The 14,601-nt window shown below is 44.6% G+C and overlaps 1 protein-coding gene across 12 annotated transcripts in view; it reads left to right on the top strand.

Moving 5' to 3' along the window:
• The window catches only part of LOC118503536 (solute carrier family 12 member 4), a 144,249-nt gene that overhangs the window by 98,613 nt on the left and 31,035 nt on the right, over positions 1-14,601 (top strand). For all 12 annotated transcript variants that reach the window (XM_036036935.1, XM_036036932.1, XM_036036930.1 and 9 more), the window contains 5 exons: positions 5,603-5,673; positions 6,491-6,611; positions 7,273-7,406; positions 12,102-12,184; positions 13,766-13,868. In XM_036036935.1, the coding sequence (XP_035892828.1) occupies positions 5,603-5,673; positions 6,491-6,611; positions 7,273-7,406; positions 12,102-12,184; positions 13,766-13,868 (512 nt within the window). The remainder of the gene's footprint in view (positions 1-5,602; positions 5,674-6,490; positions 6,612-7,272; positions 7,407-12,101; positions 12,185-13,765; positions 13,869-14,601) is intronic.

Below are 14,601 nucleotides of genomic sequence, written 5' to 3'. Positions count from 1 at the left end.
CTCACTTACCAAAGACATTCTATTGAAGCAACATGTAAGGACATGGAATAGGTGAAAAAGGATCTAGGATTGCATATATAAATGGAAGTCGAAATTACTGAAGTTAATATCAGAATCTTTTCTAAGAGTCATGGTGAACATCATTGTTCCTCCAATAACTAAGGTCTCTGTGGATCTGTTAGTTCAAACCCTGAGCTGTAGATCTGAGTTACAATAAGATACAAAAAGTTCTACTGGTGACTTCATGCAAAAATTTGTCTGGATCTGTTGAGCTGGTCATAACATGAAATCAACACCAGTCAACCAGACCATCACATTTTTTTGTCGGTCGTGCAAGCCTAAAACGGCACAATTCCTTCTATTTTTAAATTATTGAAGAAAGAGGCAAAATTCTTCAAAATATTTCACCATCCTACTTTATTGCTATTGCTTAATGTTCTATCACACTCGCACACACATGAGCGAACTCAATCACAATACTTTCATACTCGTCCATTTTGAAACGGCAGCCCGGGTTCTAATCGTTAACGACTACCGGTTCAGTAATAACCTTTCCTTTTTACGTGTTACTTGTACCCTTGGGCTCCCCGTCTGCCCGTAGTTCCCCGTAGTCCCATCTGCGATTTGCGATCACGTGTAACAAAATGCAACCCAACAAATTCAACCCATAAATGGAAGGCGAACAAAAAAGAAAAGCACAGATCCGCTCTAGAAACGTCGGAAAGCCTCATCTCCGCGTTTAGCGCCCCCCCCCCCCCCCCCCCCCCCCCCTCTCCAGCCAGCCAATGGAGTAGTGGTGGCAGTAGTGTGAGCAAGCACCTCGGGATCAAAGTGAGCAATTTTTCCTCTTGGAAGATGGTTTTCTTTCTTCGTGTGACGGTATGCCCATGAACTAGCTGACGGCACATAATGCCCTGATATCGTATGCATGAAATGCGTTGACTACGTAATACTCGGCATGCTTCAGATACTGTGCGAAGCGTGTGTCTGTTTGTGCCTCTTTCAGCCATCTTGCTCCTCGTTTTCGTCTGCGTGTTTTTGTCTCACGGGACACCACACGGCATTTGGTTGGCTACCCTTTTTTCTGCCCTCTTTGCACTTGACTTTTCCCCCTATCATGTATGCCGTGTCCGGATTTCAGACGCAAAATAAAGAAGCAACCGAGTTTATGTGTCTGTGCCCGTTCTGCACCTTGGGTAAAGGATCTTCGCTGGTGCGTATTGCACGTTTTTACGCCTGCCGCCGATCCTTCTTCGGTGGGTATGCAAAGCAGCGGAACGAATCAACGAGACCGCCAATTCTCATCGTCAATCTCGCCTACGGTGTCGAAGGTCTTTTCAGTTTACTTTATCTCTTCGGGCGAGAGGGAGTGAGAGAAAAAAAAAGAGAGCCTTCCCTCATTCGCAACAGCTTAGAGGATAGCTGCCGGCTCGGGCTCGGAAGATTTGGAGCAAAGGCCACCACCTCCCAGTAAACATGATGCCATTAAAAGTTATGTACACAAACCAGCGTCTTCGGTTTGGGATTTTGACGCGAACGGAACCGTTTGATGGTCCGTGACCGTCGGAAGGGATCATTTATTATTTTTGTAAGCTCCGAAAAGGGGCTTTTCCCGTGGAAAAAAAGGGACCGGGGAAAGCTTCTCGATTGCTTTCTTTTCACCCTCTCTCTCTCGCCCTAAGCGTACAACATCAATTTTCTGTAAGTTCACTCCAGGGGAAAGATGGGAAGATTTTTCCCGTGGCCACAAATAGATAGGAAAGAGTTAATGAAATGAGCTTCCGCGGAAAAGTTTCTGCCACTGGTCTTCACCACACGCTCCTTCGGACGTTCCCGGTGATCAACCCTCCCTGTCTGTGTTTAGAATTATTTATAACATTTTAAGCAAACTTTTAATAATTGCGGTTCTGCGGTTTCGGACCAAATAAAATCTCCCAAAATAGGATGACAGCAAACCAACAAAAAAAAAGCACGGGAGCTTTTCGGCTGATTATCAATTTGGAACGGTTGTAATTATTGCTCTCGAAGCTGCTGCCCTAGCGTTGGCCGTGCCGGGGATGGTCATAATAATTGTAAAGGATGAGAAGTCAATTTTGATTTAATTACATTCAGCATGGCGAACGAGCGGGAACGTGAGTAAACTTTCAAATGTAATTAAACCACGTTCCATGGATGAAGTGTTGGTTTACTTACATATTGAAACGCATTTTTGCGCTTCGTTTAAGCACCTTTTTTCGGATTGTGTACTTCAACCAAGCGTTCTGCGTGGAATTCAAACGATCGCGTACAGCACACCTTTAAAAAATGCTCTGTACGGCTCCTGAAAGTATGCAAACGCATGCGAGCAACGCCCGTTTGTTCGAAACAATGAACTTCATACAAATCTACCACGCGTACAAACATAAAACTGATGCAATTTTCCTGTATGTCCCACATGCAGCAAATAAAAATGTCCATCACAAAAATAAGAATAATTTAAAAGCCCGGGAGACACACACACGTACGAGAACGCAATTGTTCTATAGATGTTCCGGTTGCGTACGGTCTCCATGGTTATCGGTGATGAAGAACGTCCTGTCGAAATATACAAACAGAAGCGTTCATACGCAGTGTAGAAGAAAAACAACCCACTATCGTCCATTTCCATCGAACAATAAACAAACATGTGGCCATCATGATGCGAACACAACAAAGGCTTCGATCTAGCAGTAGCAGCACTGGGTAGTAGTAGGACCCATTACTGCTTGGTACCAGCTCTGCTGTTTGATCTCATCAACCGTACCGTCGGGTACGGGTAGTTGAGAGCGTTTTTGGTTTAGGGTGGTCAGTGAAGTCAGAAAAAACAACTACACTTCATACCCTTTTGCAATTCAATATTTCGCTGTATTGTTAGGTTGGCATAGTAAAACGTGTAACTTTTGGAAAAATGTGCACTTTACTGAGCATATCAAATATCGTGCCGTAGATAGAGCAAAATAATCAATGCATGGAATTTGTGTAAGCCTTTTTCAACGTAAATCAAAATATTTTTTTAAACAACCGTAGCAATAAAAAAAATATTCATATTTCGTGTATGAAACCTTATAAAAGTGAGGATAGATTGAAAAAACGCCTATAGTTATGCAATGTTCACGATAATGTACTTTTGAAATTTTTTAAACGCCAGACTTTAAACCAACTAAAACTATTGGTTGATGATAACATTTCAATATATATTTTAAAGAACCACCAATGAAGAATTTTTTAATAATTAACGCTAAAGCGACTACAGTTATGCAATGCTCACCACACAATCTTTTATTAAAAGCTTCTTAAAATTTGAATAAAAAAAACATATGTTCATGTATTCTTAATGTTAGATTCCCTTTATGCAATGTTTGTACTCACGTTGAATAAAATCACCGCTCCTTTAATCTACTTCCCATTCAAACCAATTCTATCTCAAAGTTGCAGAAAAATCGATCAAAGCTTCAAACCCCGGAAAACTGGGAAGGCTTTGAATAGACTCTACAATGCCCTATTTCATATGCTCAGGCCCGACGTCATACACGCGGAACCTCGACATGTACGTTCAGGATAAATATCGATAGCTATACGTCCCATGCCATCCAGGTCCAGCTGGTCAACCATTCCAAATGTCCGATGTGTGGTCAGCCTCATCGATGATTTATCACAATACTGTGCGCATACATATTTATGGCAAATTTATCCCCGAAAGCTTCTCTCTGTCTCTCTCTCTCTCTCTGTATCTTTATCAGCATATGTATTTTGTGAGCGTGTGTGTGTGGGAAATGATAAAGGAAGGAAGCGAAAATAGAATTTCGGTCAGTAGAACCTGCTTACTGGCAAACCAGGTTTCCTGTGGCGCCCGTCCACCACACCTTCTCATTGTGATGACGTCGACGCCATTTTTCCACTGTCCTAGTTTTTGGACCCGGGACCTTGTTCTTATGCCCGCGAGCTGTCTGGTAGGCACTTGTCTGTGTGTGTGTGTGGCCCTATAACTTCTGCTCAGCGCCATCTTTTCCAGAAGGGATTTCTGGCGCGAGCCCTTACAGGCAGAAGCTGTTTTTACCGCTTTTAGATAATGAAAAGTCATTTCTCATTACTGTCGTGCCGTTCGTTTTTTCTCTCCTTTTGCTTCCTGTTTTTGCGTACGGACAAGCCGTCTCAAGCGGTGTCATAAGGAAGCTGGTTCTTTGGCGAAAACTGGTTCGCCGGCCTTCGAAAGGTCCTCCCTGTCCGAACCAAACCAACCTCAAGCTGGCTTACTCGTGTACGCTTGAACGGACTGTTTGTTATCATCGGAACACACCCGTACCTCAATCCTTTCACAGGACAACCTTTTTCCAAAGCGCGCCCAATGTGTCCGAAACCCGAATGAATCGATTACCGGAAGATTCGCCTATCGTCTGCCACAAGAAGACATTGGCGGTTATTTATGGACTTCGGACGAAATTGTTTAGTCGAGCGGCAGCGACGTGAAGTAGCTGCTGTGTAGCTGCTCGTCCATTGCGGGCTACCTTTACCCGTTTGGATGCCGACGCTGGAAGGAATGTCCACCGGCTGATGATGCCCGCTCGATTAGCGAGGCGTAATGTCCATCCGTTTGCGACAAGCACCAGACAAAATCCCGGACATCGAGCGGAATCGATTAAGCTTTTATGTGAAATCATCAATTCTTCATCCCGTTTTCTTCTGTGCGACGAAACCGGGATGATGTCCACACATATGCCGAATCGACACACAAAGACACGGTATAATCCACAATCTCACAACCCCGATTTTCTTTTTCATGGGGGGCATGGGAGAAGAATAAGTCCATCAGAATATCTCGGACTGTAGCTGGACAACATGCGGACCTTCCCAAAAATTCGGCAGGCGCCACCGTAACGACTCGCATAATGTGTTTTATGAGTTTCGCACATTAACTACCGATTATTTGTGGTGAAACCCCGTTTAATGGTTGGCGGAGCATTTTCGGACCGATCGATAGCAACGCTCCTAAGCCTCGAGGTCCGATAAGGGGAAAAAAGCAGTAAACACATTGAAAACATGCTTTATGGAAGCATTTCTTCATCTCCATCTTAGCGCACGAAACTAATTATCTGAAACGGCCTGTCGATACAGGAGTTTTCCATAAACAATCCGGTAAATTATCGATAGATGGGGCAAGACCCGGGTTACGCCACAGGCGAGTCCAATTAATTGAATCATCGGCATACAGGACCCCACTTGGCAGTAACCGCACTCGAGCACGTACCGTCCATTCCGTCATGGATGGGTTTGTTGTGTTGCCTGGCTTATGGGTAAATACTAGCCAACCGATACAAGTACACTTACTGCTGGCTGGTTGACTGACTGGCGATAACTGGGTGAAGAAAAAGAGTATGAGTACCCAAAAAGCTAATTAACCCGCCCAGACTATCGACGAACGTTTCGACATGCATAAGAGCGTCTTCAGACATGGGCCTTACTCGAAGATTGTCTTAAAACATAACACGTGGAACCACTTACTTTTCATCGCTGTATTGTTGGGCGAATTCATTGCAACAAAATTACTAACCTCAACTCTCATTACGGCGTGCCTTCTCTTCCACAGGTGAACCCACCGATGATCAACCCTTCGTGTCGAAAGGAGATAAAATCGATACAAATCTGTACCTTTACTCGGTAAGCTCTCGCCGGTGCGCATTAAACGCATACGCATGTATCTTTTATCCACAGCACGGCGAACATGAATCTAGTCCTCAGCACAGCACGAAATCAATCAACCGGCGGTGCAAAAAAGAGACATCAACGTCAAACCGTCAACAATTCTCATTTTCCACCGTCATCTTAGCTTAACGATGTATTCAAACTTTTTAGCGCCCCAGTAGTTCCTCTGGCCTAAATTGCCTTCATTTCACAAAAGGACGCAGAGCCACTTGACTGTCAGCGAACAACTTCCCCATCGCGCCCTATGATGACGCTTCCCCGGATAGGGCGTTCTCAGCGGGTTTTGACTTCCCGAACGATACGAAGAAAATAATTATTAGAACCCACCAGTAAAACGCTCCAACCTGAGCTCCAGCAACTGCTGGGAAACCATTTATCATGCTTTTAGCTAGCTCACCTCACCGTCCGGGAGTCACCGGCACGATGATCCCTAAGCCCCACGGAGTCACCACCCGTGGGCGATATCCACCCGGGCATTACACGGCAACGGCAACATTACACGAGTTAATAGGGTTCATAAAATATTAAAAACGGTGTCAAAGATGGCGCCCCGTGTCATTCTCCATTTTGCTGGTTCCGGTTTGCTTCGCTTCGTCTAGAGCTCCCATCATTCGGGGCGGACGGGGGGCGATAGTTTCACGTTACACCATTCCTAAATCCCACGCCAACGAAAAGTGCCACCGGTCCAGCATTAGTCATTAATATCTTTGGTGAGGAGTTTATTTTTCCACTAATACTTACGTTCTACTTTCTTCGCCCGATCACACAACAGGATGACATTCAGGAACGTCCGCATGTCACCACGCTCATTTCGTCCCTGGCAAACTACTCGAATACGATCCCGGCACCGACGGATCCCGATGCCAAACCAGCACCTGCCTCCGCCCGCATGGGTAAGTAATGAACTGCACGGGAATTGTTACCGAAACAATCGGGCCCGAAAGTGAAGGTCTCGGGAACCAACCGTCCTAAGCTCGGTACATATTTTCCTGCGGGAAAGGATGTGGATGAATTAGTCATTACTGTCCTCCGTCCTTCTTTATGCACCATTAAAGTTAAAACACCTAGCCGGGATAAAACTTTAACCCCCCAGTGGAAAGATTTCTTCTTGCATGCTAAGCAAACTTATAACAAATAGTATACATTTAGGCGCAAGAAATCGGTTATAAAGGTTTTTTTTTGTTTTTTAAAGCTTTTGTTGGTATTTTTTAGTAATATTTGACTTATGAATTGGTGAAAACGTATAATAGTTCCGAATTCTGTATAAAATTCGACATGCAAACAACTTTGCTAAAAATTATACTTATCTTATTTTCTCCTTTACTAACTTTTTTTTTATCTCTTTATCATCACTTTTTTTCTTTTCCTTCTTAATTTTATAAATCTTTTCTTATTTCTTTTCTCTTTCTCTCTCCCCTCTCTCTTTTGCTCTTTTTCTTCTTCAATTAACACACGAAAACATGGAATTAACTTCTCTGCCGGGTGGATGTGTAATAATGATTCTAACACCAAATCAACGATGGAATCGTAACCGATCGGCACCACCGGCAACAGGCACACTCATCGGTGTCTATCTGCCGTGCATACAGAACATTTTCGGTGTCATTTTATTCATCCGTTTAACCTGGGTTGTCGGTACGGCTGGAGCCATATTCGGGTTTTTAATCGTATTATGCTGTTGCTGTGTGGTATGTTTTTTTTTTATGTACCGGTTTCTATCTATCACTTGCTCGCTGTTGTTTGTGTGCATCGTGTAGAACGCATCATCCTCATACTCACTGGTTCGCATATGGTGGTTGTGCCCATCACTTCCATTACTCGATGTCATTTGTTCTACTCATACCGCGCTTTGAAGAACCTGTCAATCGCATTAGTTGTCATGCTGATAGCTCTCTACATCGTAGATTTTATTTCATTCTAGAACTCTATTTTTTATTGACTACACTCGGTTCTATTTATGTGGCGGGTGCCACATAGCTTCCCACTTCCCACTTATATCGCTCCTATAAAACTTTAGAAATCCTTGTGAATCGAAACACATCAAAATCAGATAGAACGTACCCTTTCCGCTGATTTACTGCCAAGCCATTTTTATTGCGCAAAGTTCTCAGGGATGCTGCTCCGGGCCGGGATATAACTTCCCGTACATTAAGCAATTACATACACACGCACACCCACACATGGTCAAGGATCAGTTGCAGTAAATCCCAGCGTCACATCATTGAAATGCAAAACACGACCGCTGGAACGGCGAGCCTTCCCAAAACCACTCACTTCTCCACTTCGAACTAGGTTAAATTATTCTCCCGTGCAGGCAGTAAATCGAACACATACACTGTTAAATTTATCGCGGACCTCACCTGCACACCAGACTCTTCTCCCGCAAAAGCGCAAAATTGTTCCCAGTTGCCTTAAAACATGCCTCCCCACACAGTGGATAGTGGTGTAGAGGCATTAAAGCCACGACAAAAAAATGCGAACGAAGAACTGGGTCATATCATCTGGGGAGAACGAACTTCATGTTTTATGTATGGGTTTAATCAAACATTCATTTGCATACCCATGTGAAACGGGGTACAAATGGCTATCGGCCTCGGCAGCCCTGTGCTGTGCTGTGTGCGATCGGGACCGGAACGAGCAGCTGGGTTTGAGTGTGTGCGTTGTGCGATATCCGCCGAGATCTATCCTTCTAGGCCTGCACAGTTTGGCCTGTTGAATTCTACTTATTTACGCACACCGGTACAGGCACAAAACCTCTGCCGATGTTAATGAACACCATCCATTTAAATCAGTAAGCTACCCAATTTCAGCGCCGAGATCCGGACGCACGTGAGGGACTCCGACGCGCACTTTCCAACAGGATCACGCATCGGTGCACTATTAATTGGTAGAAATTTAATAGCAAAATTTGCAACGCCAGGCCTATTTTGGGTGCCTGCGGACATTCTGTTTGATTATTTTTGCACACATACACGCGCTCGGACGGGGCCAGCAAGAGACAAAATAAGCACACCGACCCGATAATGATTTGTGAGGGTTGTTGCGGGTGATGGTCTAATGGTGCAAGTGGGACCAGGTCTTCTGCAGTAGCTGGGAGCCGGTGTTAACGAAGTGTCGATTTTGAGCCTGTGCGCAAAAACCACCAAATTGAGGTCGGTCCTCATGATCGCAGCGAGCCCAAAACTGTTCGGATAGCAGCTGTTTGCGTCTGTCCGGTTGGAGTGTAATTCGGACAAAGTCTAATCTAATTAATGTCACACAGTGTACGCCGAAGCTGGTTTCGAGTGTTCGAGTGGGCGAGTCTAACCAAGGCCGACGAAACCTAACCCTAGTGAGAAGCGGCTTGTGAGTACAAATGAGCAAACCTCTTGACAGTCGCCCAGGACGGGAAGCTGGGTGTGCGGATCGGCGGAAGGATTCGGCTGACCCATAAGGCCTATGGGTCTCGACTCGGGAGGACAACAAAAAAACAAACCCCACGCCAAACCAACCGGGTGAACTCCGCATGAACGAATCGAATTAATCTCATTCCCTTCCTGATTGAGGACTATCAATCAAAGGCAATCAAAGCGTCGACCGGCGGTGGTGGCCTTCACCGCTCTCATTATGAATTTCTGCTTGCTCAGGATATCGGGGGCTGCCGAGCACAACCAACGCCCGTCATTAAGGGAGCAAACCGAGTGGCCAAGGACGGCCCCCGGGTTTCTTTGCCGCTATCCGACCTTCCACTAATAAATGCAAGCAAACGGGTGGCTGGAAACGGTCGATTAAAGATCGACATGAGTACGTGTAGTACCGACGAGCGAGCGTGAAAGTGAGAAGCGATTGGTTGGGTGCCATTCATGCTTTCGTACTGCAATCAAGGCGAAGGAATCATTTTTTTTTCGTGGCGAACAAAATCGTACTGCGTACTGCGTTGGCTTCTGGCCACCGGGATCGGGTTGATTGTGAGTGAAAGGAGCAAGGATAAATTAGCGATAATTAATTATTGCATTAGCTTCACGGGTCAGATCATGCTTTTACACAAGGTTTAAGATTTTGTCGCTCGGTGGAAGGCTATGTATGAGGCTGATTATTCTATTTTTGTGATGAAACTGGCATACACTTTCTAATTTTCTTGCTTTCATCGCTGAATTAAGGCTTGTCATCAGAGCTAGATGATTGTCTTAATGAATTGGACAGAGTTAATTGAATCGTGTAATTTATCTTGGTTTATCCATGTTCCGACTGTCCAGCTACATGGAAATAATATAATTCTAGTAAATTGTTATATAGCCGACATAACCTTGAAGGATATTAAGCCAAGAAGAAGAAGAAATCATTTCGGTTAAGGGATAATTCCAGTTAATTTCGCCCTGAAATGATCTGATTGGTCCCATATTCCTCGAGGTTCGCTTATGTATTGCGTTATCGAAGATGAGTGCCTAAAGGTATGCAATTCGACATTTACATTCGTCTCTTATGCTTTGTCTTAGAAGTCTTCTGATTCAATGGGGTCTTTTCAATGTCACCAACTAATACGCTCAGTAAAGAATAAACTTAAAACCTTCATAAAACACCACAATAAGCAAAAAATGCATACTTTTAAGTGTATATAAAGGTTGATGGCTAGAGCCGCAAATTAAACTAGACCATAATGAGCAAAACCAAAATAAATCCAGTCAGTCTCGACGCTCCATCAGTGTACATCTTGACTTTCTATAACGAGCAAATACTTTATCCCATACGCTGTTCGCAGGCTCCCATTCTTGGAAAGGCTGTTAGACAAAATCAATCGAACAAATGTCATCCTTCATTGAACCGGCAGCGGTTCACTTTTCGGAAGGGGGTTTGGCTTTCAACCGACCAAACAAAGGATGTGCCAACGCACACGCACTCACCAAAGTGTCCTTAACGGTTCCAATAAAAGCGAACGGAACCAAACACCGAACCCCAGCGATTGTAATGGAAGCGGGAAGCCCTTGTCCGCCGCACCATCTGCGGCGGTGTAATCCTATTACACATCATTTGCTAATCTAGACACAGCATCATCAGCATCTGGCCGGGGCGGCACCATCGTACCTCGACTCCAGGGACCAGTTCATTTTCGTCCTACCGAACGCCATCAAAAAATGCCGCACAAAGATCGAACGTACGGCTGGCCTCCCGGCCCGGCCTCCCAATGAACTTAATTTACTTCGTTACCGAGAACATATTTTTCCGATACTTCATTTGAGGCTTCGGTTTTCGATTCGCTTGTCGAAACGTCAAATACACCAGCCCCTTTTTGTTCGTGCCGTTGTTGTTGTTGGAGAGCGAATATTTTGCAGAATTCGAGAACCATTATTTATCTTCTGGGCCTCGCGCCCCCCCGAAACTCTCGCCAATAGTACATTCGGTCTGCACAAGATATTAGATGATGCGAGACATAAAAGACAAAATGGTCCATCAAGCGAAACGATGTGAAAACGCGTCAGAAATTCCTTTCCATGGATACCACCGTTAGCTTTCGTACGTTATTTCCTATTAAGCTTCCTCTGGTGGGATCCTAATGTGTTGCTCTTAGCCTTTTGAACACCGGGCGTCTGGATGGATGGTCTGGACATTCAACCAACAAAGCACGTACCAGAAGAAATGAATAAAGGGTCATAAATAAATCCTCAATCCTTCATCTCGTGCACATCGGCCTTTCACCGGCGGCAGTAGGGAAAGGTTAAAGCAGCCTTGAGAACATCTTAAGGACACTCATAAATTTGAAACGAGTTGGAATGTCCAGCTCAAGTTCTGCTCACTGTCGGTGCACATCAACACACCGCCCTCAAAGTGCTTACTCCGCTAGTTTTAGATACCTCCGCAGAATAACTTCTTCCCAAGAACAATGCTCTCAGGCTTATCAACTTTAAATGACCTCCTCGGGTGGAATGTTTCTCATCGACTGTTGTAGGCAGATTCGGGTTTAAATTTCATCCCTATCGATCACAAATATTTTGCCCTACCGTCCTGAAGCACTAGTTTAAGTGCCCTTGTCTTCGGCTACTAACTCAATCTTCTCCTCTTGAGAAAGGACGTCTAAGATACACACACACCCAAGAACCCTTTTATCTCATTAGTTCATTTCTTCATCAAGCCATCTTCATATCCTAACCATCGTCCAAAATCAGTCCCATTATTAGCATCAACATCATCATCATCTTCCTCCATCGTGACCATCGGGTGAACTTCACCGTTCACCATCATCTCTCGCATGCCGCCATTTGTAGTAGTACACTGCTCGCTTACAGTTTAAAGTTTCGCCGAAAACTTACCCTCCGAAAACTATGCTAATCATGTTGTGCCTCCGCGGACTGGCCTCTCTTTCTTCTTCCCAACCATCCGACGACATCCCGACGGCAACGGCGAAACAGACCATGTTGACTGCCATTTCCATGTCGGCCATCGCCACGAACGGGGTGGTACCGGCGGGCGGCAGCTATTTCATGATATCGAGGTAAGTTTACGCCTAAAAACGGCCCACTTTCTGGACCAGCGCCAGCAAGGCGCTACACCGGAACACCCGGAGTTGTGTGTTGATGTAACGCTTCCTGGTCGCTCCCCGAGGGCCACAGGATATAGACCGGGGAGGAGAGGTTCTAGCAACGGGTTTCGACGATAAGAAGCAAAACTTTCGGCTCCCCAAAAATGGCCCAAAACTGTCAAGCGTACCAAAGTTTACGAACAAACCGATAAAGGATCGCTTGTAAAGGGACCACACACACATGAGCACAGAAACGCTGGATGGCCTCGGATTTGCGATGCTCTTTTTGCCCCGGCTAGGCAAACGATATCTTGATTAATGCAGCTCCAGCAACGTTTGCCGGGGTGAAACGAGCACGGTTATCGTACACAAACGATGACAACATCCAGGAAGTCACAAGTCAATTAAGCCTGTCCGATCCCCTAGGACATAGGGCAGTTCTGTGGTCGCAGACTAATTCTATAAATCCTTCCGGACAGCCAGCTAGCCATCTAGAAGTAACATTTCCCAACGTGGCTTCTTTATTTCTCTCATTCAAAATCATTCTTCAGACCGATTAGTAGCTAGTCTTTTTTTCCACAATTTGCACACTGGCCAGTACACGGTCCCCGGAAATAGAAAAGGGAAGCTGTTTTTCTTCTTTAGTCGTTTTTCATCCTTCAAATGGGTTTCAAGAATTTCTTCATTTCCTGCCTGACGAGGTGAAATAAAAATTTCCATCACTTTTGAGCCCTCTTCAGTGCCATAAATGGATTCCGGTGAGGAGCCCAACCTACCGGACAATGACGGTTAACCTTCAATTGACTTCAATGGAAGTGCCGTCCGGTTCTCAGGAAACTGTGGGCAAAAGTTACAACGCAAAAAAATGTACGAACGACCAACGCTTTGAAAAAATAACACGGTAGCAACATAAATAATGCGCTACACATAAAATATGCTGCCGGGGACGGTTGTCATAGTGCTGTCAAAGATGTTCCACTGGTTGACAGTCTGGAAGCACAGCGAACAACAACAACAACAAAAACCCACCCGATGACCGAGTTATTGAAGCTCGATTTTCTAAGAGATGAGATATCCTTTTTTTCACGACCAGAAATTTGGTTTGATGTTGGAGAAAATTGGATCCCATGAATGAGGCGCATCTCTGACTGTCAATAGCGCTTTCCTGTATACAGGAGATCAGTGTATAGGGATGAAGGTTTTACTCTTTGGTCAATTCATTGGATCTTTACAAGCGTCAGCTTACATAGCTAATGCCTGCGTTAGGTTTCAAATTGGATATTCTCTTCAAAGCAAGAACAGTTTGCAAGCAAAAATATAAAGCTAGTATAAAAATTCAAATCAACGTTGAGTAAAATTCGGACTAGTCGGACTACTTTTATCAAAGCTTCAAGACAGCAACGAAAGCGGCCGAAACTTTTGCCGCCCGCCGTGTGTGCCAAACCGTCGAAGGCTAAAGTTTGCGTCCAAGTTTACTAATCAATTCCTTTCATTCTCTTTCCATTTTCCCATCGATGTGCTGCTGCTTCTTCTTCGCCGCCTGCATCGGTCCAGATCGCTGGGGCCCGAGTTTGGTGGCGCTGTCGGGATGTTGTTCTACACGGGAACAACTTTAGCAGCCGCTATGTACATAGTCGGTGCGGTAGAAATCGTACTGGTAAGTAGCGCAGTGGTCGCTCTTTTTTATGAAGTTTCCCTTCCCCTGTATTCCCCCCCTTCTCCCTTTTTCCCGTCATGCGTTAATAATTTTTGTTTCCTAAAGTTTGACCCTAAAAAGAAAGTGAGGGTATACGAGAAATGAGGAGGAGGGTGAAACCATCACAGAGGTGAAAGAAAGTTTCCTTTGTCCATCAGTTTTTTTGTTTTGTTTGTGCTATAGAGCATATCGTTCAAATGATTCTGGTTTGTTTTGCTATATAAACACAGCAGCGTGTCAAGCGTGTATTGGTTGTGCCGCGTGCGCCAATAATGATGGACAACCGTCATAACTGGCGTTTGCAATTAGTTCGCAGCTTTTATGATATGGGCACCACAACAGGTGTACAAGGGCGTTCGTGTTTATCGGTTGTTACAGTAGCGGAGCAGCATATTGGGAGGTAAAGGAACACAGAAATAAAATGAAATTACTTAGTAATTATTTTGTTTGTGTTTCCTGTTTTATGGAACTTTTTTGAGCTTTACGATGTACTGTTGAGCCGTTCAGTGAATAAAAATGGAGGAAAAGTTTTTTTTTGTAGCTACTCCAATTCTAAACAAGCGGAAATCAAATAGGGTGAAAAATTTGGCCAACCAATCATATTAACGGCACAGTTATTTGCATTCAAATATGTGTAAAGTGCCTAAAAGGTATGCAATCAATAATTTTATTAAAATAATGGAGCTGTCCAGTA

Source organism: Anopheles stephensi, chromosome 2 (assembly GCF_013141755.1).
Source record: "Anopheles stephensi strain Indian chromosome 2, UCI_ANSTEP_V1.0, whole genome shotgun sequence".
NCBI lineage: Eukaryota > Metazoa > Arthropoda > Insecta > Diptera > Culicidae > Anopheles > Anopheles stephensi.
The sequence above is the reverse complement of the archived record's forward strand: the minus strand, read 5'-3'. Positions and strand labels throughout refer to the sequence as shown.